At 47.3% G+C, this 24,573-nt stretch overlaps 1 protein-coding gene across 4 annotated transcripts; it reads left to right on the forward strand.

The window, feature by feature from the left end:
* Positions 1-4,154: 4,154 nt before the first annotated feature.
* CD300LF (CD300 molecule like family member f) lies at positions 4,155-23,015 on the forward strand. Of its 4 annotated transcripts, none has more exons than XM_035026102.1 (7): positions 4,167-4,521; positions 11,872-12,204; positions 13,528-13,627; positions 15,571-15,683; positions 16,720-16,742; positions 17,036-17,185; positions 22,419-23,015. In XM_035026102.1, the coding sequence occupies exons 1-7, from the start codon at positions 4,482-4,484 to the stop codon at positions 22,425-22,427; spliced, it is 768 nt and encodes a 255-aa protein (XP_034881993.1). In that variant the 5' UTR covers positions 4,167-4,481; the 3' UTR covers positions 22,428-23,015. The 4 variants fall into 4 exon arrangements, with proteins under 4 accessions (XP_034881992.1, XP_034881990.1, XP_034881993.1 ...); XM_035026100.1 differs by lacking the exon at positions 22,419-23,015 and adding an exon at positions 17,595-19,056 and having other exon boundaries at positions 4,174-4,521; XM_035026101.1 differs by lacking the exon at positions 22,419-23,015 and having other exon boundaries at positions 4,155-4,521; positions 13,576-13,627; positions 17,036-17,570.
* Positions 23,016-24,573: the final 1,558 nt, after the last annotated feature.

Below are 24,573 nucleotides of genomic sequence, written 5' to 3' on the forward strand. Positions count from 1 at the left end.
TTCTTTCTTTCTTTCTTTCTTTCTTTCTTTCTTTCTTTCTTTCTTTCCTTCCTTCCTTCCTTCCTTCCTTCCTTCCTTCCTTCCTTCCTTCCTTCCTTTTCTTCCTCCTCCTCCCATTCTTCTTCTTCTTCAAAACATTGCTTGCATTACATTTTTACAAAAGTGTTAATTGGAAATACTTGAGAGTGGGCATCATGGACCATGTTTTCTTTTTGTACTTTTCTCTATTAAAAATCCCTAATAAGTGTAATATACTGGTTGATTAAGTAAACTCCTACATGAGTGATCCTTTACTTAACCTGGAATAAATTGCTTTTCTACAGAAAAGAGCAAAACATTGGTTTTGGAGACACATACATATATTAAACAGCAGTTGTCTCTGCATGGGGGGATCAGGAGTGATTTAAAATGCATTCTTTATGTTCATTTACATTCCATTCTCCTTCTGTAATGAACACACATTCCTTTGTAATTCAGAAATATGTCTGGTATGTGTTGGGGAGGCACACCGTGTTGGGTAACTCAGGTAAAAGCGAAGAGGAAGGCCGATGTCTAGCCTAACTGTTGCTGAACAATTGCTTGATTTTATGTCTTCCAAATAAATCCAGCCCACTAACAGTGCTTAAAAAAAGATCAGGTCCTCTGGGCAGAGGGAGCCTGAATGACAGCAATTTCACTTTGTCGATTTCAGTGAGTGTTACCTTAGGTTCCTGAGGGGTAGGTGGGAAAGCAGCCCACACTCTGTCCTGAAAATCACAGCACTCTTTCACCTCGTCCTTCCAGAGTGTTAACCCACTCTTTGGAGACCTGTGTTTTTCTCAAAAATAAACTTTGCCTCTGCTTGAGTGCCTGGATAAGAACTTGGCTGAGACTCAGTTTCCCATTCCATAGACTGCAGAAAAACAGCATTAGATCTGGAAGATGTTAAGGTTAGTGTTATCAGTGACTTGTTTTGTTAAAACAATTTCCAGTTCATGACAATACATTCTTTCATTTTGGGAGAACCTGTTTTAGAAATAGCCATGGAGTGGATACTCTGCTGACAGCCTGCTCAAGGATGTGTTGTCTTATTAACTCTTGGCTGTCAGGTTCCCTCCTCATTGTGAGCACTGAGCAGGACCAAAGGGCAGCTGGCTTCTGTCTCAGCCTCTCTAGCAGGAAGCAGGATGGTAGGTTTTACGAGCCAGGCCCAGGGTTGAATCCTGGCTTTTTCAATTACTAGCATGTGACTTTGGACAAGTTCCTTGCTCTCTGAGCCTAGATTTCTTTGTCTGAAAAATGGGAATAACATCGCCTTTCCTCTATATTTGTAGTGAGGATTTGATGTGATAACTATATAAAATATAGAGTGTAGCACAAAGTGGGTAGAAAAGATGAAGTGTGGTTGGGCCCAAGGTGAACTGAGTTCAGGACGGTTGCTGAGAACAGCTATGGTTTATGATGGTACAGAGTTCCTTAGCAGAGCTTACAGGGCCGGGAGAAGAATGACAATGCAGTGAAAACAATTCTTTATGTATTCATTTTCCAACAATTATTTACTGAGCATCTACTAAGTATCAGATGTGGTGTTAGCCACTGGGGATACAGCCCTCATGGATCTTCTAATCCCGAGTGGGAGAGACCCAACAAAACCAACCCTTTCAGTACAGGACCTCCTCCCCCCATGAATAGAGTGGGTTCTGAAAATATTGCAGTTTGCAAGTCCAAAGTGACCAAGAGAAGGAGCTTGCACAAGTCTCTGTTCCTTGTAACCAGGAGAACTCAATCAATGCATCGACACACACAGGTAATACACATGCATACACATTACATGTGTGCACCCAAATCACCATAGCACACACAGCATGCATGCCCACATGTCCACAAGCACTTATATTCATGCATGAGCATGTGTTCGCGTGCGCACACACACATACACAGTTGCTTTAGGGCAGGGGAACCTCAGATGATCCATCCAATCCTTTCTTTCACAGATGGGGACATGGGAGCCCAGGGAGGGAGCTGACACATGCAGAAGTTAATGGCCAAGCCAGGACTAGAGCCTCCAGTAGGTTTTGGAGGATGCAGGGCCCCCAGAGCAGCCTGACTTTCCTGTAGTCCCCGGAGGCACTTGTTTTGAGGAGCAGTCTTGCCACCATTCAGAGACACTCAGATAATTCTTTTTTTTTTTTTTAAAGATTTTATTTATTTATTTGAGAGAGAGAGAATGATAGACAGAGAGCATGAGAGGGAGGAGGGTCAGAGGGAGAAGCAGACTCCCTGCCAAGCAGGGAGCCCGATGCGGGACTCGATCCCGGGACTCCAGGACCATGACCTGAGCCGAAGGCAGTTGCTTAACCAACTGAGCCACCCAGGCACCCTGCAGATGTATTTTGAGCATCTTGAGTGTGGGCCCGTGTGGATTGGCTGCTAAGATGTGTCGATCAGGGCTTTGATCACACACCCGTCTACCTATCGGGTTATTGTTCAGATGTTGGTCTTTGGGGCTGACATCTGAAGACTAACTGCCTTAACTTGTGATAGTGACCAATGTTTTAAGGTTAAATGTTTTGTTTCAGGATGTTTTGCAAAAGTCACTTCTGCAGAGACTGCGAGACAGGATGCTATTGTGGTCCTGTCTAAGCTGTAAAACAGGATGCTAGTGTGGTTTTGTCTTAGCTGTCCTGGCTCCCTATTTTCTTGTTGGGACCCTGGCCCTGACTACCTAATTGTCCAACTAACTCCTAACACTTGGGTAAACTGGGCCCAGGAGCAGAGGGCCGGGCCACAGGCAGGACTTTGAGCGGCTCAGATACTGGTCATTCCTTACCCCCTATGTCCAAGAAAGGAAAGTTTACCCACAACTCTCAAAACATCTGCTCCCTTGTTTTTCAGGGATGTCCCAGCTTGCTTAACTCCTTGGTCATTTCCCCGGAAGCCAAATACTGCCCTCGTTTGCAGAGGCCGATGTCTCTCAGCATAACTGTACAGTGCAGAGGATGGGCTTGTTGAGCAATGGGGATGGAGGGCTGACCGAGCCCTCACTCCAGATTGTTGATCTTACTTCATGGTCTGGAGATACGTAAAGTGCAAAGCTGTCTCTGGCCACATCCTGGAAAAGCTTGGCTTATCAGCTGCTGTGTTTTTTTAATGTGTGTGCAAATAAGCCTCCTGCATACCTACTCATTCCTGATTAGGGTGTGAGGGGCTTATGTCCCTCCTTGGGACTCTCTCGCTTCTCAAGATGTCACGGGGTGTGTGTGACACTTAGCAAAACTGGCTCCAGGGGCAAAATATGAGAAAGGGCCCTATCATTTCCTGGCTTCTGTGCTCCACCCTGGGGCTTGCTGGCGTCCTGATGGGAGGGATGGGGAATGGGCACAAAGTTGTCAGAAAGAAGGAGTAAGACAGGCAAAGCTGGTGCTGACCTTCTTACTTCCACAGGTAGTTATTATAAGGGGGGGAATGAGGAGTGAGGGGGTAGTAGCCATGAGCAATGAGCAGCTTTCTTCAGGAAGGAGGCCCTGGTATAACTGGCAAGTGTCTGGAGGATTCAGGTTGGCATCAAAATCCACAGGCTCTTCCTTGGTCTAAGGCACAGCAATGAGAGTTTCCAGTATGTTCTGAGGACAGAGGCCCCTCTTGCCCATTGGACCAGTAGGTCCCTGCTCACATACCCCTACTCTTTGAACCCCTTTCTTTGTAGTCTGGGGTTCGATACTCTCCACCTCCTCATTCCTGGTCTAGAATCTCTCTGGTCTAGAATCTCTCCTCTGGCTTTCGGGCTTGGGCCCAAGCTCCCCTCAGCTGAATTCCTGACCTCCTGGGCTCCCAAGGCTACACCTGAAATTCCATGTGGCTGGTATTGTGTCTCTCAGTTTCGGCTCTCTAAGACTTCTGTGATGGAGCTGGGTTCACTCTGCCCAGTCTTCCCACCAGAGGAGAAGGACTGAGTAAGAGCCAGCTCCACCCATTGGGTCTGTGTCTGCAAATTTCCACCAAAGCCTAGAAAGAGTAGCAAAGTCCTCCTTTTAGAGAATCCTTCGTGGCTGCAGACAGGAGGGTATTTCTTTTTTTTTTTTTTTTTTTAAGATTTTATTTATTTATTTGAGACAGAGAGAATGAGAGACAGAGAGCATGAGAGAGAGGAGGGTCAGAGGGAGAAGCAGACACCCTGCTGAGCAGGGAGCCCGATGCGGGACTCGATCCCGGGACTCCAGGACCATGACCTGAGCCGAAGGCAGTCGCTTAACCAACTGAGCCACCCAGGCGCCCCGACAGGAGGGTATTTCTAAAAAACTTATTCATGATCACTGAGACTTGTTGCATTGCTTCTTGCCTTGAGATTTCACCCCTTCTACCTCCTTCCTCTTTTCGTTTCTTCACCAGTGGGAAGTGGCCAAAGGAGGAAGTTCAAGAGTGGGGAAAGCAGAAGGTTGGAAGATGCCGGAGCTGGGTCGGAGTTGACTGGCTCCATCAAGGGGGGCTTGTGCGAAGAGAGAATGAACCTGCTGCTGCTCTTCCTCCTCTTCCAGGGTGCAGGTGAGGGGGGCCTGGGTCTGTACCAGAGAATAGCTTCTGGGGCAGGATGAAATGGCTGGTGGAGGGAGGAGGGGGCCCAGCAAGGGGCCCTTCTGGGAAACAGGCTCTGTTTCTAAGCAGTTTCTCCAAGTAGTGAATCTGTGTGTGTCATCCACCCTATTCCTCACCCTGCACAAGGCATAATTCCTGACCACCCACAGGTTGATTTTTCCAAATGGACTTGGACTGATGGGCCCCCCTGGTCTAAGAGAAACAGAGGAGCCCTGGTTGCTCAGGAGAGCTGGTGAACACTTGCTTCTGCACTGTCACCTTTGAGAATGCCTTATGAAGAAGGGAAGGAGTGAGGATGGGGGCGGCTTTGGAGGAAAGAAAGCAGGGAGGGACACGTGGTTCTAGGCATTTGGGGTAGAAGGAAATAGTAGAAGTTGCTGAGGGGCTGAGATGGGGATGGTGGTGGAAGGAAACTGTAAGTTGATGGATACCATTTTGATTAAAAATTAAGGGGATTTTCTTGACCTGGAAATGCTGGAGGGCCGCAGGGCTCGGTTTTGGGCTTCTCTCTCTAGAGCTCTAGAGCCATTCCCTCACTGATCTCCTCTCCTCTCTTGGCTTAAATACCACCTCTATACAGATGATGCCTGATGTTGTAACATTAGCCTGGACATCACCCTGGACCCCAGAATCTTTTAGTCAACTGCCCATTCAACTCTCCACTAAGATGTTGACATTTCAAATGTGACCTGAGCATATCTTCCCCTCTCGAATTCCTTTCTCTTCCATGTTTGTGTTTGGCAAGCTTTGTGTTTGGTACTTTTCTAGGTACTTGGGCAAAACCTGAGGTCATTCATCTCTTCTCTCATATCCCATAATGATTCTTGGGAAATGCAAGCCAGATCCTGTCTTTCCTCTGGTCAAAACCCTCTAATGACTTCCTATCCTATTCAGAGTAAAAACATAGAGTTCTTCCAGAAGCTAAAAGGTGCACCACCTTGTTCTCTCACCGCATCATCTCCCTGATCACCTCTTCTACTCTGCTCCCTCGGCTCAACCCACTGCAGGCAAAATGGCCTCTTAGATATTCTTTGAACATGTTAGGTACACTCCTGCCTCAGGGCCTTTGCACTTGTTGTTCTCTCTGCCCGGAATGCTCTTCTTCATATAGCCAGTTTGATTCTCACTGAGGCTTGCACTGATAAGAAACCTCATTAAAATAGCAATTCCCCTGCATTATTTTTCTCTATGTCTGATTCCTCCCTTCCCCCACCTTGAGAGAACATAAGCCATAGGAAGGCAGGGATTTTTGCTCCTGTAAACATACGAGGTATAGATTAGACAAATAGCAAGTATTAGTTGAGTGAGTGAATGTAACTCATGGAGAGGGAAAAATAGGATCACCATACTCCCCATCTTTCTTTTTCATAGAACTGAACACTTGAAACTCTTGACATTAGTTGTAGAGGACATGCATTGCTCATGAGCATGTAAAATGGTGCAGCTACTTTGGAAAACAATTTGACATGCCTCAAAATGATAAACATGTGGTTACCACATGATCCAGCAATTCTACTCCTAGGTGTATACCCAAGAGAACTGAAAACATATGTCCATGTAAAAACTTGTTTGCAAATGCTCGTGGCAACATTACTCATAATCGTTAAAAACTGGAAACAACCTAAATGTACATCAACTGATGGAGGAATAAATAAAATGTGGCATACCCAGACAATGGAATATTATTCAGCTATAAAAACAAATGAATACGGACACATGCTACAACACAGACCAACCTTGGAAACATTGTGCTACGTGAAAGGATCCAGGCAAAAGAGGCCATCTATTGTACCATCCCATGCCTATGAAATATCTGAAATACCTAAATTCACAGAAACGGGAGGTAGATTAGTGGTTGCGACGGGCTGGGGGAAGGAGTAAGGGAGAGTGACTGCTAATGAGTCAGGGGTTTCTTTTTGGGGTGATAAAAAGGAATTGGGTGTGGTGATGGCTGCAGAGCTTTGTGACTGTCCTAAGAACTGCTGAGTTGTACACGTTAAAAGGGTGAATTGTGTGGTATGGGAATCATATGTCAGTATGAACATAATCAAGGAGCAGAGGGAAGAATCAGGAGTGGTGGAGTTCTCCTGGTAGAAAAGTCTCTGGGTAGCATTTGGCATTGGAAGAAGGTGTTCACGGCAAGTGGACAGCCCTTTATGATTTGTGAGTATTTTACGTGGTCAAATTTGATCATTCCATCAGTCAGAGAAATGAAAATGATACTTCCAAGAAGTGGTAGGTGCTGTAAGGAGACCTGAGCTAGGTGACCTGACACAGTGAGCCTCAGGGAGCAGGGGGTTGGTGCTATCGATGGGGTGGGCTGCGAGGAGCCTCTGGGAGGAGATGTCTGAGCAGAGGCCTGGAGGACGAGGAGGAGCAGGCACTTAGGATCAGGGGCAGGTTTTCAGGCACAGGCCAACAGTGAGCACAAAGGCTGTGACAGGGACATGAGCCTGGCCTGAGCAGGCCTGAGGAATGGACGAGCTGTGTGGCTTCCTCACATGCTTCAGAACAGCCTGGTGGGGCAGACTGGGAGAATGTCACTGTGTCTGGGGGAAAAGTCTTAGGGGAGGAAAGTGACATGTCCAGGACCATAAAGCTGGTAAAGGCAAAGCTGGGATGGGTCGTAGGAATGAAGAAGGCAGATCTGGGTAAGCCTTTAGGAAAATCAACAGGGCGGCGGATGCACAGAAAGGACTGCTTCTTTTTTCCCTCTGACATCTGGAAACAGGGGAAGTTGGTGAGCAGATGTGAGAGTAGCACAGCTGTGTGTGCACGCGCGTGTGCACCCACGTGATCAAGGCAGAGTGGGCACATCAGCTGGAAGCCAGCAAGCACAGCTGTGTGCTAAGCAGGAACCTGGTCTGTGCTGTGAACCGTTGTGCCCCCCTCACTAGCCTTTCCCACTGAATTTCCCATAACGAGCAACCAATTTACCCTGCACCGCTTCCCACTTCTAAAGAGTTCATTGTTTCCAAGGTATACAAGGGAAAAACACCAACCAGAGTTCCCACTGGCTTTACAGCCTTCACTTTCTGTGAGAAAGGAAGAGATTGGTATCCTGTATTTTCAGAGAAACCTTAGCTGCTTTGTCCACCTTCAGCCTCGCCATAAGTGGTGGCAGACGGGGACAAGACCCACGTGTGCTGGCCCAGAGTGGAGACTGGCTGACGTCCTGTGCTGTGTTGGAGTTGGGGTCCATCCTGTCCCTCTCTGACAGTGAGCCTGTTACCTCCCCCTGGGGCTCAGCTTCTTCCTCATCTAGGATTACTCCCGATCCACTAGTCTGGGAGTAACCATGCCTGTTGAGGATGCTGCTCCTTGGGGCTCAAGGCTGCCTTCTTTTTTTTTTTTTTTTTTTAAAGATTTCATTTATTTATCTGAGAGAGAGAGTGAGAGAGAGGGAACGTGAGCAGGGGGAGCAGCCAGCAGGGGAGAGGGAGAAGCAGACTCCCCGCTGAGCAGGGAGCCCGATAGGGAGCTCGATCCCAGGACCCTGAGATCATGACCTGAGCCGAAGGCAGACGCTTCACCGACGGAGCCACCCAGGCGCCCCCCTCGGGGCTGCCTTCTGTGTCAGGAGGGTTCAGACAGCAGGGCTGGTGCTCTGCCGAGGTTGGTGGGGAGTGGGCCCCTGGAAAGATGGTTCCAGGAAGCGAGTGGAGCAGACCGTTCAAGAGTGGGGGCCCAACTCCGGTACTCAGGTGAGATGGGTGAATGCCACCTAAAGAGTTTCCTAAGGCTGTCGGGACAAATTACCACACACTTAGTGGCTTAAAACAACACAAATTTATAATGTTACAGTCTGGAAGTCAGAGTCTAAAAGGGTCACCAGGGCTGCGTTCCTTCCGGTGGCTTTGGGGGAGAATCAGATTCCGTGACTTTTCCACAGCCCGGAGGCTGCCATGTCCTTGGTGTGTGGCCCCACCTCATCTTCAGTGTCCCTTCTCCTGCTCTGACTCTGACCCTCCTGCCTCCCTCTGAGAAGGACCTTGGGCCCACCCAGATGCTCCAGGATAATCTCTCCATCTCAAGATCCTTAATTTAGTCACATCTACCAAGTCCCATTTTGCCATGTGAGCTTTACCGTATTTTACAGGTTCTGGGGATTAGGACATAGACATCCTTAGGAAGCCATTATTCTGCTCACCATGCCACGGAACCGCCCTGTCCAGGCATTATTCCCCAGCCCACCCCCTGCCATCATTTTGAAAGTAATAAATGCTCATTGTTGATACTTAGGAAATTACAGAAAAAAAATGAAGAGTTAGGAAAAATAAAAAACTTTATGTCCCTGATCTTAATGCCCAAGGCAACCTGATGTTCATTTAATATTTTTACTTATTTCCTTTTAATCTGTTCTTCTATGCATATTTTAAAAGTTGGTTGAGATTATGCTGTATATGATGTTTTAAAAAAACATTTTCACTTCCTTTGAGGATTTTCCACATAATTAACAGTATTTCTAAGCATAATTACCAGTGTCTGCATTATATTTCATTGTCTATTTATTTCCCTAATTGATGGATGTTAACCTTGTTTCCTTTATTTTTGCTCTTTAAATAATTATGTAATGAATCTTGGTGCATATGTTTTTGTTAGCTTCTCTGATTATTTCCTGAGGACCAAATCCTAGGCATACGATCACTGGAGGAAAAGTCATGATTATTTTGATACATAATTGCCACATTGCTTTCGGTAATGGTTGAATCCGTTACATCCTTACCAGCAGCTTCTCCGTGTGTCCCTGCCAGGTCACCCATGTCAGCAATATAGTAGTCACAAAAACTTGGTTGGTTCCTTAAGTGAAAATGACATCACTTTAAAGTGTTTTCATTTGCTAGATTATGTAAATGGAACACTTCCAATTTTATCATCCACCTGAATTGCCTCTTTGTGACTTGCCTTTTCTTGCCCCTTACCAATTTTCTAAATGGAGCCTTAATGTGCATCTTTTATACACTCTTTCAAAAAAATGATTATTAATCCTTTTCTACGTTCTTGGTTCTAAATATTTCTTGCAGTCTGTTCTTTGCCTCCCTTCAGTCGTTTTGGGGGTATATCCAAGTGTTACATTTATAAAGTGTTACAAATTCACAGACTCTTGCGTGATGTCTTCCATGAATTTTTAAACTTAGAAAGTGCTCCCTTGGGCGCCTGGGTGGCTCAGTTGGTTAAGCGACTGCCTTCGGCTCAGGTCATGATCCTGGAGTCCCAGGATCGAGTCCCGCATTGGGCTCCTTCCTCAGCGGGGGGTCTGCTTCTCCCTCTGACCCTCCCCCCTCTCATGTGCTCTCTCTCTCTCTCTCATTCTCTCTCTCAAATAAATAAATAAAATCTTAAAAAAAAAAAAGAAAGTGCTCCCTTTCGGGCACCTGGGTGGCTCAGATGGTTAAGTGTCTGCCTTCAGCTCAGGTCATGATCCCAGGGTCCTGGGATCGAGCCCCGCATCGGGCTCCCTGCTCAGCGAGGAGCCTGCTTCTCCCTCTCCCTCTGCCTCTCTCCCTGCTCATGCTTTCTCTCTCTCTCTCTGTATCTCTGTGTCTCAAATGAATAAATAAAATCTTTAAAAAAAAGAGAAAGTGCTCCTTTTCATTCAGAAATATTATAAAGGCTCACTTCTGTGTTTTTCTAGTTTAAGAAGTGATTTGCTATTATATGTTGACCTTCTTAATCTCCCTGCGTTTACCTAAGTGGAGCACTGGGAGAGGTGACAGGATCCAGCCACACTTGTGGGAAACCCTTCCCCTCCCCACTTATCTTTTTAGTGTCCTATGGTACAAAAGGCCACACATTGTATGACTACATGTACATGAAATGTAGATTTCAGAATAAAGAAATCTATAGACAGGACGTAGGTTAGTGGGGGAGCGAATCAGGAGTACAGGGTTTCTTCTGAGGTGATGAAAACATTCTGGAAATGGAGGTGATGGCTGCACAGCTCTGTGAATATCCTAAAAACCCCAGAGTATATGCTTTAAAATTAAGAGTAAAATTTATGATATGTGAATTATATCTCAATTTTTAAAATGGACAAAAGTAAATTCTTAGCCTTAAACACACTTTAATTCATTTTAGAAAGGAAGAAAATTGATCACTGTCTTTAACTTAGCAAATTGGAAGAGCACAAGTAGTAATCTTGAGGAAAGAAGAGGAGTAAAATCACATATATGAGAAATTAATAACTTAGGAAATAAAAACTAATCTCAAAAGTGGTTTAATGCAGGAGAAAAACAAGGAAGAGAGGAGGAGAAACAGAAGGAGGACATCCGGCAGCAGGTGTAATCCACACAAATCACAGACCACATGTGGTCAGAACGTGTAATAATAACAGATACGGACATTTTAATTATAAAAGGATACTTCCTAATGCAGGACTTTATGCTAATACATACTCCATGAAATAGGTTAAATTTCTGTGAAAAACAAACCAAAACAATAGAACAGATTCAAGAACCATCAAAGAACTTGAATATTCAATATTCAAGGGAATTCAACAATATTCAGAGGGAAAACACTTTCCAGTAATCAAAGTATTTGTCCCAATAATAAATTTGCCAGGTAGTTTTGTAGATAATTTCTTAGGATTCTAAAGACACAGAAATTCCTTTGCTCTATTTATGTACTGATCTCGGCACATGGAAAAGATATAAATCTGCCAGATTAATTGTGTAAAAGGAGCATCTCATATCAAACCTCAGCAGACAGCACAAAGGAAATTCCAGAAAAGAGCCTTCCTTAGGACTATAGGGCTGGAGCTGAGACCTGACAGCCAGGGTCAGCTAGCAGGTGGGGTTTGTGTGGCCACACTCCATTGCTGGTGGGGACATTTCGAGTGAAGCCAGTGTTTTCAAATTGAGAGGTTCCACACAAAATCCGGATTCCTGGCTACTCTAGAAAAATGAAAAGATCTGAAGCCACAGAGCCCGTATCTTGCACGAGGACAATAGGCTGAAGTGGACTGGGGCCATGCCTTCCATTGGGTCATTTGCTCTCCATATGACGTTGACCACAGGGAGGGGGAGGAGTGGATTATCGGAAGCTGTCATTGCTCAGTGTGGACATTTTTGTTTCTCTGAGATGTATAGTTGTGCTCTTAGGTGATTTCTGTGGTGGCTTTGACCCAGTGGAGTTTTGAAGGACAAAGATCTATCTTGTGGAAGGTGTATTCCCTCTTTGACTGTTACTCAACTCATCGGGCTCTTGGGTTTATTGGGGCTACTTGTGATGCAGGAGTTTGTGGCTCTGCCCTCAAGGGGTGGAGTGGGGTGTGACAAGCACATGGCTTTGTGTTTTCAGGCTCATCTGCCCTCGTAGCAGTGTCTAAGGCAGTGAGTGGCCCAGTGCGGGGCTCACTGACCGTGCAGTGTCGCTATGAACCCAAGTGGGGGACCTACAGTAAGTGGTGGTGTCGAGGAGCTGAGTGGAAAGACTGCCATATCCTCGTTCAAACCGATGGATCAGAGCGGGACAAGAAGGGTGACCGAGTGTCCATCAAGGACAATCACAAATTGCGCACATTCACCGTGACCATGAAGGAGCTCAGGTGGGACGATACAGACACTTACTGGTGTGGGATTAAGAGATCTGGACCTGACCTTGGGGTTCAAGTTAAAGTGACCATTGACCCAGGTAAGAGTTTATGTGTGTGTGTGGATGTGTCTCTTCAGGACCTGCTCTGTCCTGGTCTCTGAGGTTCCTCTCCAGTGACTTAAGGCCACTTGGAGTGAACTGTTACATAGGGGGGTTGAGTCCTGAGTTCTTCTAGGACCCCAACTGACCCCATGGGTTGGGAGGGACAGGGCTTCTCTTAGATGCTCTCATGGCTCCCAGGACCTCCTCCAGGATGGGATCAAGCCTTTCTGGGCACCTGTTCCTCTGCACAGCACAGTGCTTGAGTCTATTGTCCATAGAGATCAAGGTCATGGTTCCAGTTTCATCCGTGGACCAAAGGACCTTCTTCCTTGGGACCCAGAGAACCCAATTCCTGCTAATGCTTTCCTGGACCTCTGGTGCCCACATGTCCCTGCTCATTCTGGAGTTTGGGGCCAGGCTATTCCCACTCCCTGTTCCATACCCGGGCTGAGAGGGAAGAGGCCCAGCACCGTGGGGGTTCTGTGGTTGATTCCTGAGGTCCGAAAAGGCCTTCCCAGTCAAAAGGCTGCATTTCTGGTGCCTGAAATCCCATTACAGGCCATATATGCATTTGGGTCTAATGATGTTCTCTTCTTAAGTACTTCTAGAACGCAGACACTCCTGGGAGGGGGCAGCTCAGAGGTCCCAGTGCCTTGGTTTGAATGAGCTGGTCTGTTGGGCTCTGCTTCTCTGACCCCCAGATAAGAAGTACCGGCTCACAGGGCACTTGTGGCCAGGGGACAGCATGGAGTCTACAGAGCCCCCACCCTACCTGAACCTGTGAGGCATGTTACTGCTGCAAAGGGTAGCACTTTCACTGTCTCACCGAACGTGGAAAATGTTCCTGAGAAGTGACTCTCCTCCCTGTAGAAGCTTAATAACTTGCCCAAAGCAAAGGCTCTTCCTGAACATTATGAGTTTGTCCTGACCTTAGAAGTCACAGATCTTGGGAGTGTTAGCCACCAGGCCAGCTCCTCCTTCTGCTCCTGTCCTTTCTGGATAAATGAGACTGGGGGAGGCATTGGCAGACACCTTGTCATAGGCAGTGGCTGAACTCCAGCTGCCTTTGCCCTGAGGTAACATTAGGCCCCCTCTAATCTTTCCAGGGCCCGCTTGACATCCTCCCTGGACCTGTACCCAGGCCTTCCTGCCTCTGAGGCTGAGTCTCCTAGTGGCCAGGGAGATATGAGCAGTCCAGGCTATAGAACTTTCCCATGGCCCAGCTCCAGGCTCCCCCGCCCACCCCAGGCTCAAAGCCACGTGGAGGGCCGTGGGCAGGTTAGCAGGCTGAATAGTGCATAATCTGGTTTGTATGCCTAGCACCAACTACAGTGTCAACCACCACCACCTCAACCACCATGTCCGCAGCACCAGCAGAGACCGAAGGCCCCCCGACTGTGAGCCGCCCCACCAGTGGCAGGTAAGCCAGCTCCGGTGCACTGTTCCCTGCGGTCGACTTGGCCCAGACTCCTCCAATGAGGGGACCTTTGCAGTCCCAGGTGCCAGCCAGAGCTTGTCCCGAGACCATTTTCCTCCTCTGAGAGGGTGAGGATGCCAGGGGCTCTTCCCACTTGCTATCAGGCCCCACAGTGTCCTTGGAGCTCCTCAGATCCTTCCTCCGGGAGCCCAGTACAGTTTGTAGGTGTGTTGGTGCATTCACTCTTCTAGCTCATTTTTACTGAATTAACTTCTACATGGCCAGCCCTTTGTTGAGCTCTGGAGGCATAGACATGGAGCTGCCCCCCAGGAGCTCAGAGTGCAGGGTGGGAGACTGATGAGCAGGTAGTCAGTGCAGATGGTGTGACCACTGTGTGTGTGTGTGGGGGGGGGTACCAATATCGTAGGGCCACAGGGACAGCTCTTGGTCCAAATGCCAGGAGAACAGGGAGGACTTGGAGACATCCTGTTCCCTCTAATTACCGTTACGGCAAGAATAGCAGTACCGATGTTTGCCCCATCTCGAGAGCACCTGTCAGCTCACAGAGGGCTTTTCTGTCCATCGTCTGTTAATTCTTGGACCCTGCTTCATGAGGACGAGTAGGCAGATACAAATGCCCATTTTATAGAGGAAGAAACTGAGTCTCTCTCATGCTTCTTAGCACTCTGCCCAGCCAGTGCAGCTGAAGTGGCTTTCTGGAAGCTCAGAGGCCTCTTCCCATCGCCTCCTTGGCCCTTTTGACTTTGTTTCTAGACTTGCTGTGATCTCCTTTTGCTGGGCTTTCTTGTAGAATCTGGATGGGAGGTCCCCAATTCTTCTACCCCCACCCAGGACCCCCTCTCTTCACCTCTCCCATTTGCCCTCTGTTTCAAAAGTTTCTTTTTACTAACCTGCTTTTAATAAGTAATAGTTAAGGAGTTTCCTCTTTTTATGAATCAAAGCTGTATGTAAGTATCAATTAGGGTCTTTGATCAGCATGAGATGGATTCATTCATTCATTCATTCATTCAAATAATTATTGAGCCCCCACTCATGCCTATCACTCTCTTGGGGAATACAAGAGGGTACTAGGAAGAACAGAATGATCAAGCTGTCTGCATTCCAGGTACTTACAATTGAAAGATAATTAATGTGCCAGATAGAGTTAATTAATTCATCGATTGATGAGTTTATTCTATAAATTCTGTGACTAGTGATGAATAAGAGATAGTCTTTGCATTAGACTCAGGCTCAGGCTGCCTTAACAAAGCACCACATCCCGGGCCACTTCAAGAACAGATGTTTATTTATACACAGTCTGGAGGCCAGAAGCTGAGATCAAGGTGTCAGCATGGTTGGTTCCTTCTTGGGTCTCAAAAGGAGAATGTGGTGGCTTTTGGCCATCCTTGTCACTCCTTGCTTTATGGCACTGCGACCTCAATTTCTGCCTCTGTTGTCACATGGCCTTCTTCCTTCGCATATCTGTGTGTGGCTAAATTTCCCTCTTGTAAGGACACCAGCTATTGGGTTAGGACCTCCCAATCCAATAGGACCTCATATTAACTTGATTACATCTGCAAAGATCTTATTTCCAACTAGGTCACCTTCACAGGTTCTGAATGAACATGAATTGTGGGGGTGGGGGACACTCTTTAATCCAGTACAGCAGGGGCAAGTGTAGAAGTGGAGAGACCTTTCCAGAGCCCGTTGCCATACAATTTCCGTTAGGTGTCTAGGCCCACAGAAACATTGTGGAACCCTCCTATCCTTTAAAAAAAATTCTTTTTTTACCATCTCTGAGGACACCCAGGAGTGGGGTTCCCAGGCTAGAAACCCCAGGCTTGCAGGTCAAAAGGTGTGTGGCCCTCCTTGCTACCAGGTGGCCGGGGTGTGGCCCGGAAGCAGGAGGTGGGCCGGGGTGCATGGTGTTCTTTTATTGTTTCCAGTGCTAACTCCATGAAGCTCAGCATCCTGATTCCCCTCATCTTGGCTGTGTTACTGCTTCTCCTGGTGACGGCCTCATTCTTGGCTTTGAGAAGGATGAAGCTGCAGAAGGGAGGTGATCAGATATGGCTGACGCTGTGCTAGGGCTGGGCTGGGCTGGGTGGGAGTGTGGGGCTGATGGCTGGCTCTGCTTCCATAGTCTCACGGTAAATGCACCCCCTTCCTCAGAACGCACTAGGGTCTCAGCTCTTTTGGGGTGCTCTCCAGCACCCCTCCCCCATCACAGCCTGGGGACTCTTGTAGTCAAGGAGGAGTGGGGGCTCATTCTTGCTCATCATGTTTCCTCCCCAGTGTATGTCTGCGACCTAAGTTCTAAGTACTTTCTGTGCTCCTCAATATCTAGGCTTTTGAAACTAAAAACCAGGAGAGAAGAACTTATTTCTGTGTTTTCTGTAAAACTGGGGGGGGGGGGGGGGCAGAGAGAAACAGGAACCACAAGCACTTGAAAGTTGGCCCATCAGATGCTAACCCAGCTTGTGCATCTCACTCAGAGGGCAGCCTGGAGGGGACATTCGTGTGCTAGGATTGGCCAGGCACCAGTGATGCAAGGAGGGGACAGGCTCAGCCGCCCAGCAGCCCACAGCCCACCTGAAGACTACCTGGAATTCAGTGGGACAGAGGTGACAAGACAGATAGAAATCAAGTACCATGGAGCCGAAGACGGAGGGATTCAGCACCCTGGGTAGCTGGGAAGACAGGTGTGACTTTGAGTTGACTCCTGAGTGACCAATCTAGTAGAGAAATGGGGTCATTCCAGGCAGGATTTCTGGCAGAAGTTAGCCTGAGCCTGCAATTGCACAGAAGGAAACTTAACCCCAGGGACGCCAATTGGTGGCAGGGCCACCCGATCAGCTGATTGCCCTTCTGTGATGTGGGGGAGATGGGCGAGGTCTCCTTATTTCTCAGGTGGAGAACTGAAAGCTCAAAGAGGTGAAGTGACCAATGTCACAGAGTGTGTCATCTGAGGAGTCAGAACCAGGCTCTGAGCCTGGAGCCCAATTCTCTTTTCTTCCAGATTTCTCTTCCCCAGACCTGGGGGCCCTGCGAGTCTATGGGTGGGCTTTCTAATTCTGATTGTTTTTGTCTTTTAGCTGCTGGGATATCCCCAGAGCAGGTAAGAGAGTCCCTGAGGTCAGACCAGAGACCCCAGACAGCTCCTTTCTCTCCGTCCTCATTTTCCTTCTCCCAGGAGCACTGAGGTCCAAACATATCAGACAAACGATGTGCCCAAGTGTCTGTGTGTTCACGGCCTGGGAGGATGGGGGGTGGACTCTGGAAACAGCCAGAAGGGGGAAGGGCTGGAAGGGAGCAGGTGTGGGGGTTGCAGAGGAACCTGGGAGAGGGGGACCCAGGGAAGCACAGGGTCTGTGTCCCTCTGGGGAAGACGACCTGGGCTTTCTTTCCAAGGTGGTCCAGCCCCCAGAGGGGGACCTCTGTTATGCAAACCTGGCCCTGGAGCCAACCAGCACCTCCCACAACTCCTCCCAGAAGAAGGCCCGTACAAAGTCCTCCTCCTCTGCCCTGGATGATCAGCAGGAAGTGGAATATATCACCATGGTGTGTACTTGGTGGGGCTGCTGTGGGGCTTGGAGCCAGATCTGCCATTGCCCCTGCTCTGAGGATGGGCTTTCTCCCGCCCGTGGGGGCACAGAGGAGGAGGGGCAGGTGCTGGGTCAAGCCATAGCCATTGAAAGACTTGCCTGTGTAGCTCCCCCAGACTTTGGGCTTTTGGAAGTGTCTCCATAGCACTGGGGGACTCAGAGTCCCATTAGACATGGCCCTTATGCTTGGCAGCGGAGACCTGGACAGGCCTGGGATTCCATGTGAACTGTGCTGCCCTAGCGTGGAGTGGAGGGAGGGTCTTCTGCCCTGAAGGCTCTGTGCCCCCACCTCATCCAAGTCCTCCTCCTTCCCTGGGCAAAGCCTCTTGCCTGCCTCTCTGACCCCTTGGGAATCTTTACTACAGGCCGCCCTTCTGAAGGAGGACATTTCCTACATGGCTCTGTCTTGGGAGGCTTTGAATGAGGAGTCAACCTATTACAACATGAACTACCATGTTGCCCACGTTCCCAGCAGGAGCCATGAGGAATCCACGGAATACAGCAGCATTAGGAGATCTTAGCCTGAGCTCCAGGCTCCCCTCTCAAACCCCACATGAAGCCTGTGAGCATGTTCCTGCTCTGTCTGCTTTCTGCCCCCATTCACTTCACGAGGACCAACCAGGGACTGAAGCCTCGGCCTTGTCTCAGGGGGCTTTCGGGAGGTAGATAGGGGTCTCTCTACATCCCTTTTTCTCCCATACAGCTTAAGAGGGGGTTGGGGATACGCTCTGGAGTTGCTGAGGGAGTGATAATGATAATGATGATAGTAATAATTAACCTTTATTTATTGCTTAACATGTGTGGTGGGCTGAATAATGGCCCCCAAAGTTCTCTGCGTCCCAATCCCCAGAACCTGTGAATATGGCAAAAGGAGCCACGTGGATGTATGAAGTTGAGGGTTTTGAGATGGGGAGAGTAGTCTGGATTCTCCAGGTGGGCCCTAAATATAATCACAAGGGTCCTTGTAAGAAGGAGGCAAGAAGGTCATAAGAGGAGAAGGCAGCCGATGACAGAGGCAGAGGTTGGAGTGATGTGGCCAGAAAAGGCAAGCAATGGATTGTCCCCTGGAGCCTCTAGAAGGAACCAGCCCTGCCAACACCCTGACTTTAGTCCAGTGAAACAGATTTTGTCCTTCTGGCCTCCAGAATTATAGGAGAATAAATTGATGTTGTGTTAATGAATTCAGTAAACGTGTGGTCATTTGTTATGGCATCAACAGGAAACAGATATGCTATGTGGCAGGCACCTTCCCCCAATTCTCTACCCCCAGTAACTGGCCGAATCCTTGCAACAACACTATGAGGGCGTCTTTATCATTGCCTCCATTTTACAGATGAGGAATCGAGGTTCAGAGAGGTTCAGTGATGTACCAGGTTTTATCGCTAGGAAGTGGAGGAGTTGAAATTTGAACTTGGGCATGTGGGCTCCCGAGTCTGGCATCTGGGCCACTGTCCTGCATGGCACGTCTAAGGACGAGGGGGTAGGAGCACTACTCGTGCAGGGATTGTTAGCGAGTATTCACAGGTGCCGGACTTACCACCTCTGTTCTAGAGTCCTGGCAGCCCTCCCTCCAGAGTATGTCCTGAGTCCCAGGATGGTGGCATGGCTCGTTGTCTCTGTGGTTACCGGCCAAGTCCAAGCAACCAGCCAGTCCCCTGCCCGCTGTCCCTCTTTCCTTTCCAGCCCCAGAGACCATACTCCTTCCAGCAGCCAAAGTGATCTTTTTAAAACACAGACCTGGTCACTTGCTGCTTATCACCTTCTGGTGGCTTCTTCTGCATGCAGCAGGAAGTCCCGGGGAAGCACGGGTCCCTGCCTGCCCCTAGGACCCCAGCTCCAGCCACTCTCCTTTTGAAAAGATGAAGCTTAAGAAAAAAAAAAGAAAGAAAGAAAAGACGAAGCTTGCTCTTTTCTCAGGGCATTGACACTTGCTGTATCTTCTTTCTGGAATGTTCTCCTCACAGATGTGTGACCAGTTAGCTTCTTTTATCATCACATCTTAGCTCAAATGTCCCCTCCCAGAGTAGACTTCCCTGACCACCTTAAAGGCAGTAGTCCCTGCCACTACCTCCAATTTCACTCTGTCCTGTTGCCCTGTCTTACTTCCTTCATAGCAGGCACAGCTTTATGAACTTATTTATTGGCATGTGGGTTTATTGTTTCCCCCCTCCACTAGGCTGTAGTTTGCCTGAAGGTGAGGACTTAGTCCCTTACTGCTGTATCCCCCTGCCTAGTTTTAAGGTCACATACATTGCGGATTCTTGAATGTTTTTATGTTGCCTTGAATGAATAAATAATGCGACAGTCCAGGCATGGGAACACGAGGCAAGCTTTCAGGAGCAGGGACACCTGAGTCTGTCATTCTAGGAAAAGGGTCCTGAGCCACCTGGGCAATCAAAGGAATTTCAGCATCAAACTCCCAGAAGCATGAAGTGGAGAGATTTCTTTCTCCCCTCCTAAAGCCAGGGGAGGCAGGAGGGGCCATGATTCCTCCTAACTGGAGGACAAAGTTCCATTACTTCACTTAGGTCTCTTTTGGTGGGTGCTGGGATGAAGCATCAGGGAAAGGAGTCATGGCTTGGGTAGAAATGATGAGCTAATCTCGGGCTGCAGGCAGGTGCCCCAGCAGGTACAAGGGCTCTAGGCATGTTTATGGGCTGCTGTTAGTGTGTCCTGGGGTTGCCCAACTTCTCACAGCTACAGATACCCCAGGTGGTCTGGGGGAGGTGGCCTTCGTGGATGTCCATCCCAGCATGTGTTGCTCTCTGCTCCTGTTCCCAATCCCTGAATGATGATTCCCTAGAACCTCAAGAGCAGTACCATCCAGGGGAAATTTGCAGAGTCTAGGCAAACTTAAATATTATTGGGCTGGTCATTTAAGCTGGCTGGGTCAGTGAGACTGTTTTGACCCAGAGCAAGAAGTGGCTACAGAGGGATCTTTAAGTGAAAAAGCTCAAAGCAGAACAAGACTAGAGTGAGTTGAAGTATAAGAATAATAGAAAGCCTTGGGCCAGTGCATCACTGGGCCATTTTAGCTATTGTGCATAAAGTAGCTTTATTGCTGAGTTTTTTTAGCAACCAGCACACAAACAGAACCTGTAAGTACATGGTAATTCTGGATAGTAATCTATCACAGACACTAGTGAAAATTAGAGCCTTGACAGTTCTGATGTAACTCTAGAAACACAGGGAAGACTAGAATTGAGCTCAGTTTGGTTTGGCTGGAGGAATCTGGTTGATTCTGCCTTTATCTTGATGTTACATATGGGCTGGAAATGGAAGGTTCTGGCAGCCTAGCTGAACTGAGGAAAGGTAAATCCACTTAGAAAGACAGATCCACTCTGATCACTTTTGATTGCCTTATTCAAGCTTCCAAAAGATGTCTGCCAGATATGTAACTAGAGATAATGTCTTTATCCAAAATTCCAGCCATCTGGATTGGGGGCTGTCTGAAAAGGGACCTTTTCTTGTCCTGAGAGGTGAGGTTGACTAGCTCATGACAGTTGTGAAAGCTGTCCGGTCCGTTCTACATTCTGCAGCTGGACTGAGCAGATTTCTGACTGGTGGTCCTCACGGGAAGCATTCAGGTTCTCCGGGTTTGGGTCATGACTGTAGGGATCCACCCTGCGTCCAGCCCAATTTGTTCAAGCTTGAACTGAAATTTAGAGAGCGCTGGGGGGAAGTAGTCAAGGCCAGGGGAAGGGAGGCAAACATATACAAGCAGTCTGAAAGGAAACTGTTTCATAATGTTTATAGATTGGTATCTTGGTGTTGTCTCAGTCATATCCGGCCACTCCGTAAAGATTTTGCTAAGGCAGATGATAGGTGACAGACTAGCACCCTCACCGTAAGAATGAGGAAGTTCAGATATGGTTCCTCTGGTCTGAGTGGGATTTTGCTCTGTGGTTTCTAGGAAAGCACATTCTGTTCAGACAAACTCCAAGATATTTAACCACTCAGCTCTGACTGAGTGCCTAATTATTTACAGCTTGTCTAAAGTTGCTGGGCTTTCCCTCCTTTGATTTTTAAATCATTAATATTTAAAGATCCCACTTATGAAAATTGTAGGTTTGGAGAAGTCTCCTTTCAACAACTGTATGCATATTACTGGCTCCCAGAAGATGGAGCCTTCTTTTTTTTTTTTTTTCCCCAAAGATCTTATTTATTTATTTGACAGAGAGAGAAGGAGCAAGACAGCACAAGCAGGGATAGTGGCAGGCAGAGGGAAAAGCAGGCTCTCTGCTGAGCAGAGAGCCCAGTGTGGGACTTGATCCCAGGACCTGGGATCGTGACCTAACCCAAAGGCAGACCCTTAACTGACTGAGCCACCCAGGTGCCCCAAAGATGGAGCCTTTTTGAGAGTCAGTTGAGGGAGAGAAATATACTGAGCCAGTAATCTTCAAAATACATGATTAAGATAAATGTTGGACACGGGTGCTTGGGTGGCTTAGTTGGTTAAGCGGCTCAGGTCATGATCCTGAAGTCCCGGGATCAAGTCCCGCTGAGCAGGGAGCCTGCTTCTCCCTCTGACCCTCCCCCCTCTCATGCTCTCTCTCTCTCTATCTCATTCTCTCTCTCAAATAAATAAATAAGATCTTAAAAAAAAAGATAAATGTTGGACTGAAGTGAGGCTGAAAACCTACGTTTGCTTGATACCTTGGAAATAGAGTTCATAGCCACTTAGCCTTGGAAAGGCCAGACTGCTGGAAACAGTTGATATCATGTACCAGTACTTTTTTTAGATTGAAAGGGATTGCTATTGTGGTCAGCCATTTTTTTTTTTTACCAAGCAGGTGCATTCTTTTCCAATGTAAATGGAATTGAGAATTGGTCAGATCATTGAAAAAGTTGCTTAAATCAGGAAACTGTAAAAGAAGTAGATTCTTTTTTTTTTTTTAAAGATTTTATTTATTTATTTGAGAGAGAGAGAATGAGACAGAGCACATGAGAGGGGGAGGGTCAGAGGGAGAAGCAGACTCCCTGCCGAGCAGGGAGCCCGATGCAGGACTCGATCCCGGGACTCCAGGATCATGACCTGAGCCGAAGGCAGTCGCTTAACCAACTGAGCCACCCAGGCACCCAAAGAAGTATATTCTTTATTTAAGTGACTTCTTTCTACTCAAAATATCGAAATGTGTAGTAATTTGCTAGTGTTCTGATGTAGACCTAAGTCTTTTCTTTGCTTACAGGTCTGCTGAAGGAAAAGCTCATTGCAGTTTCTGCACAAACCGCCCACGTTGTATTGTCTTGTTCTAGTTTCTCTAACATGGAGCAAGACATTCTAGACACTTATGAAGCAATCAGATTACAAAACCTTTCTTCGTTTTTATGTTTTTTCCTCCTGATATTTTACAGTTCTCTCACTCATTCCTAGTTTAGTTAGCAATTTTTTGACAGAATTTTTTTTTAACGACATGATTTTATTGAGTCTTTCCAAAGCATTCAATCTAGTTTTTGTAGAAATGACCATTCTTTTTTTGTTTACCCTCTTATGACATTGGTCAATATCCTTTTTGTTTGCACTTTTAATTGATTAGTTTATACGTGGATTAATTGACATAATTATAATTAGTGTGTATGATTGACCAAAAGTTTGAAGAGTGTTGGCTAATCTGGTACATTGGTTAAGAGAAGGTTTTGTTAAGAAAGTTTCTACTAAACTATTTGTTATGACCCTAATTTCATAAAAGAAAGGACATTTGAGCAGGACCAGGCCAGAATAGTAGGCAGGTTTCCTAAGAAAGGATAGTTGAGGGCGCCTGGGTGGCTCAGTTGGTTAAGCGACTGCCTTCGGCTCAGGTCATGATCCTGGAGTCCCTGGATCGAGTCCCGCATCGGGCTCCCTGCTCGGTGGGGAGTCTGCTTCTCCCTCTGACCCTCCCCCCTCTCATGTGCTCTCTCATTCTCTCTCAAATAAATAAATCTTTAAAAAAAAAAAAAGAAAGGATAGTTGATAGCTTTCTGCCAATATGGTTTAGGCTGTGTGTGTGTAATCTCCTACAAATTGATTGATACTTTGTCCAGGGATGGTACTCACCTGTGGACTAAGGACTGGCAGCCACTGATCTCATTCACACTGTTCTCTGGACATGGATTCTCTCTGCTATATCCCAGCTGGTGTGGCCTAGGGTTCCCCAAAGGCCTCTAGTAATCATATTTGTCTGGACGCTGACTAAGGTTGTCATTCACGATGGCCCCATGGCCCTACATCAGTTGGGAAAAGGGCCTCTTCAGCCAGATTCCCCCTGCACAGCATAAGCCCTTCCCCAAACTAGCCCATTGTGACTACAAACTCACATGACCCTGTCTTGAGGGTGTGCAGTTCTTGCATCAAGAAAGGATGATGAACTCAGGTCTGCTGAAGGAATCTCTGAGGACAGGTTCAGAATTAAAGAAGGGGTAAGACTTTGTTCCTAAGGGTCACAGATAGAGAAGAGACATTCTAGACCTTGGTGTGGTAGAACATCTGCTTCAGCAGAGAGGAGGTGTTTACTACAGGTTCCAGCATAAAAATTCCATCCTGGGGAGTTTCTGAAGCCTCCCACATCCCTCCCCATCATCACCTTCCTTCTTCTGTGTTGCAGACCCAGATGTCCCCAATCCTATCTTTTTTTTAGCTTATTGTCTCATTTTAAGTTATGAAATATTTGGTGAGTCTATATAATGTGTATATATGATATAAAACATAATGAAACAAACACCCATGTACCTGCCACCCTACTGAAGAAATGGAGTTTTACCAATGCTACCAAAGCCACACAGCTCATTATTTTCCTTTTTTTTCCTCCCAAGGAGGAATATGCTTGCATAAAGTGGCTTCGGGTTCCCTCACAGCCCTTGAACCACTCTCCTTGCCTTCATGTTAATTAGCAAGGTCATCAGTGGAGCTGGTCTGCATTACGGAGCATTCTGTACCAAACTGACAAGTCTATGCAGCTCTTCTTATTTTAATATTATTTTTCTCCCTCAATAAAACCAATGCCCAATTGTGCCTTTGTGTTATTTCAGGATCTGGCAATTGTTTTGCTATTTGAAAAGCAGCCACATAGAGTTTCCTTCTGGAATTCCCACACAGAGTACTGCCCTCTGTCAAGGATGGTGAGGGTTTCTGTGATAAAGAAGCAAAAGGTTGGGGCGCCTGGGTGGCTCAGTCGTTAAGTGTCTGCCTTCAGCTCAGGTCATGATCCCAGGGTCCTGGGATCGAGCCCCACATCGGGCTCCCCGGTCTGCGGGAAGCCTGCTTCTCCCCCTCCCACTCTCCCTGCTTGTGTTCTCTCTCTTGCTGTGTCTCTCTCTGTCAAACAAACAAAATCTTTAAAAAAAAAAAAAAAAAGCAAAAGGTCA

This window comes from Mirounga leonina, unplaced genomic scaffold (assembly GCF_011800145.1).
Source record: "Mirounga leonina isolate KUSES-001 unplaced genomic scaffold, KU_Mleo_1.0 Mir_197, whole genome shotgun sequence".
Lineage (NCBI taxonomy): Eukaryota > Metazoa > Chordata > Mammalia > Carnivora > Phocidae > Mirounga > Mirounga leonina.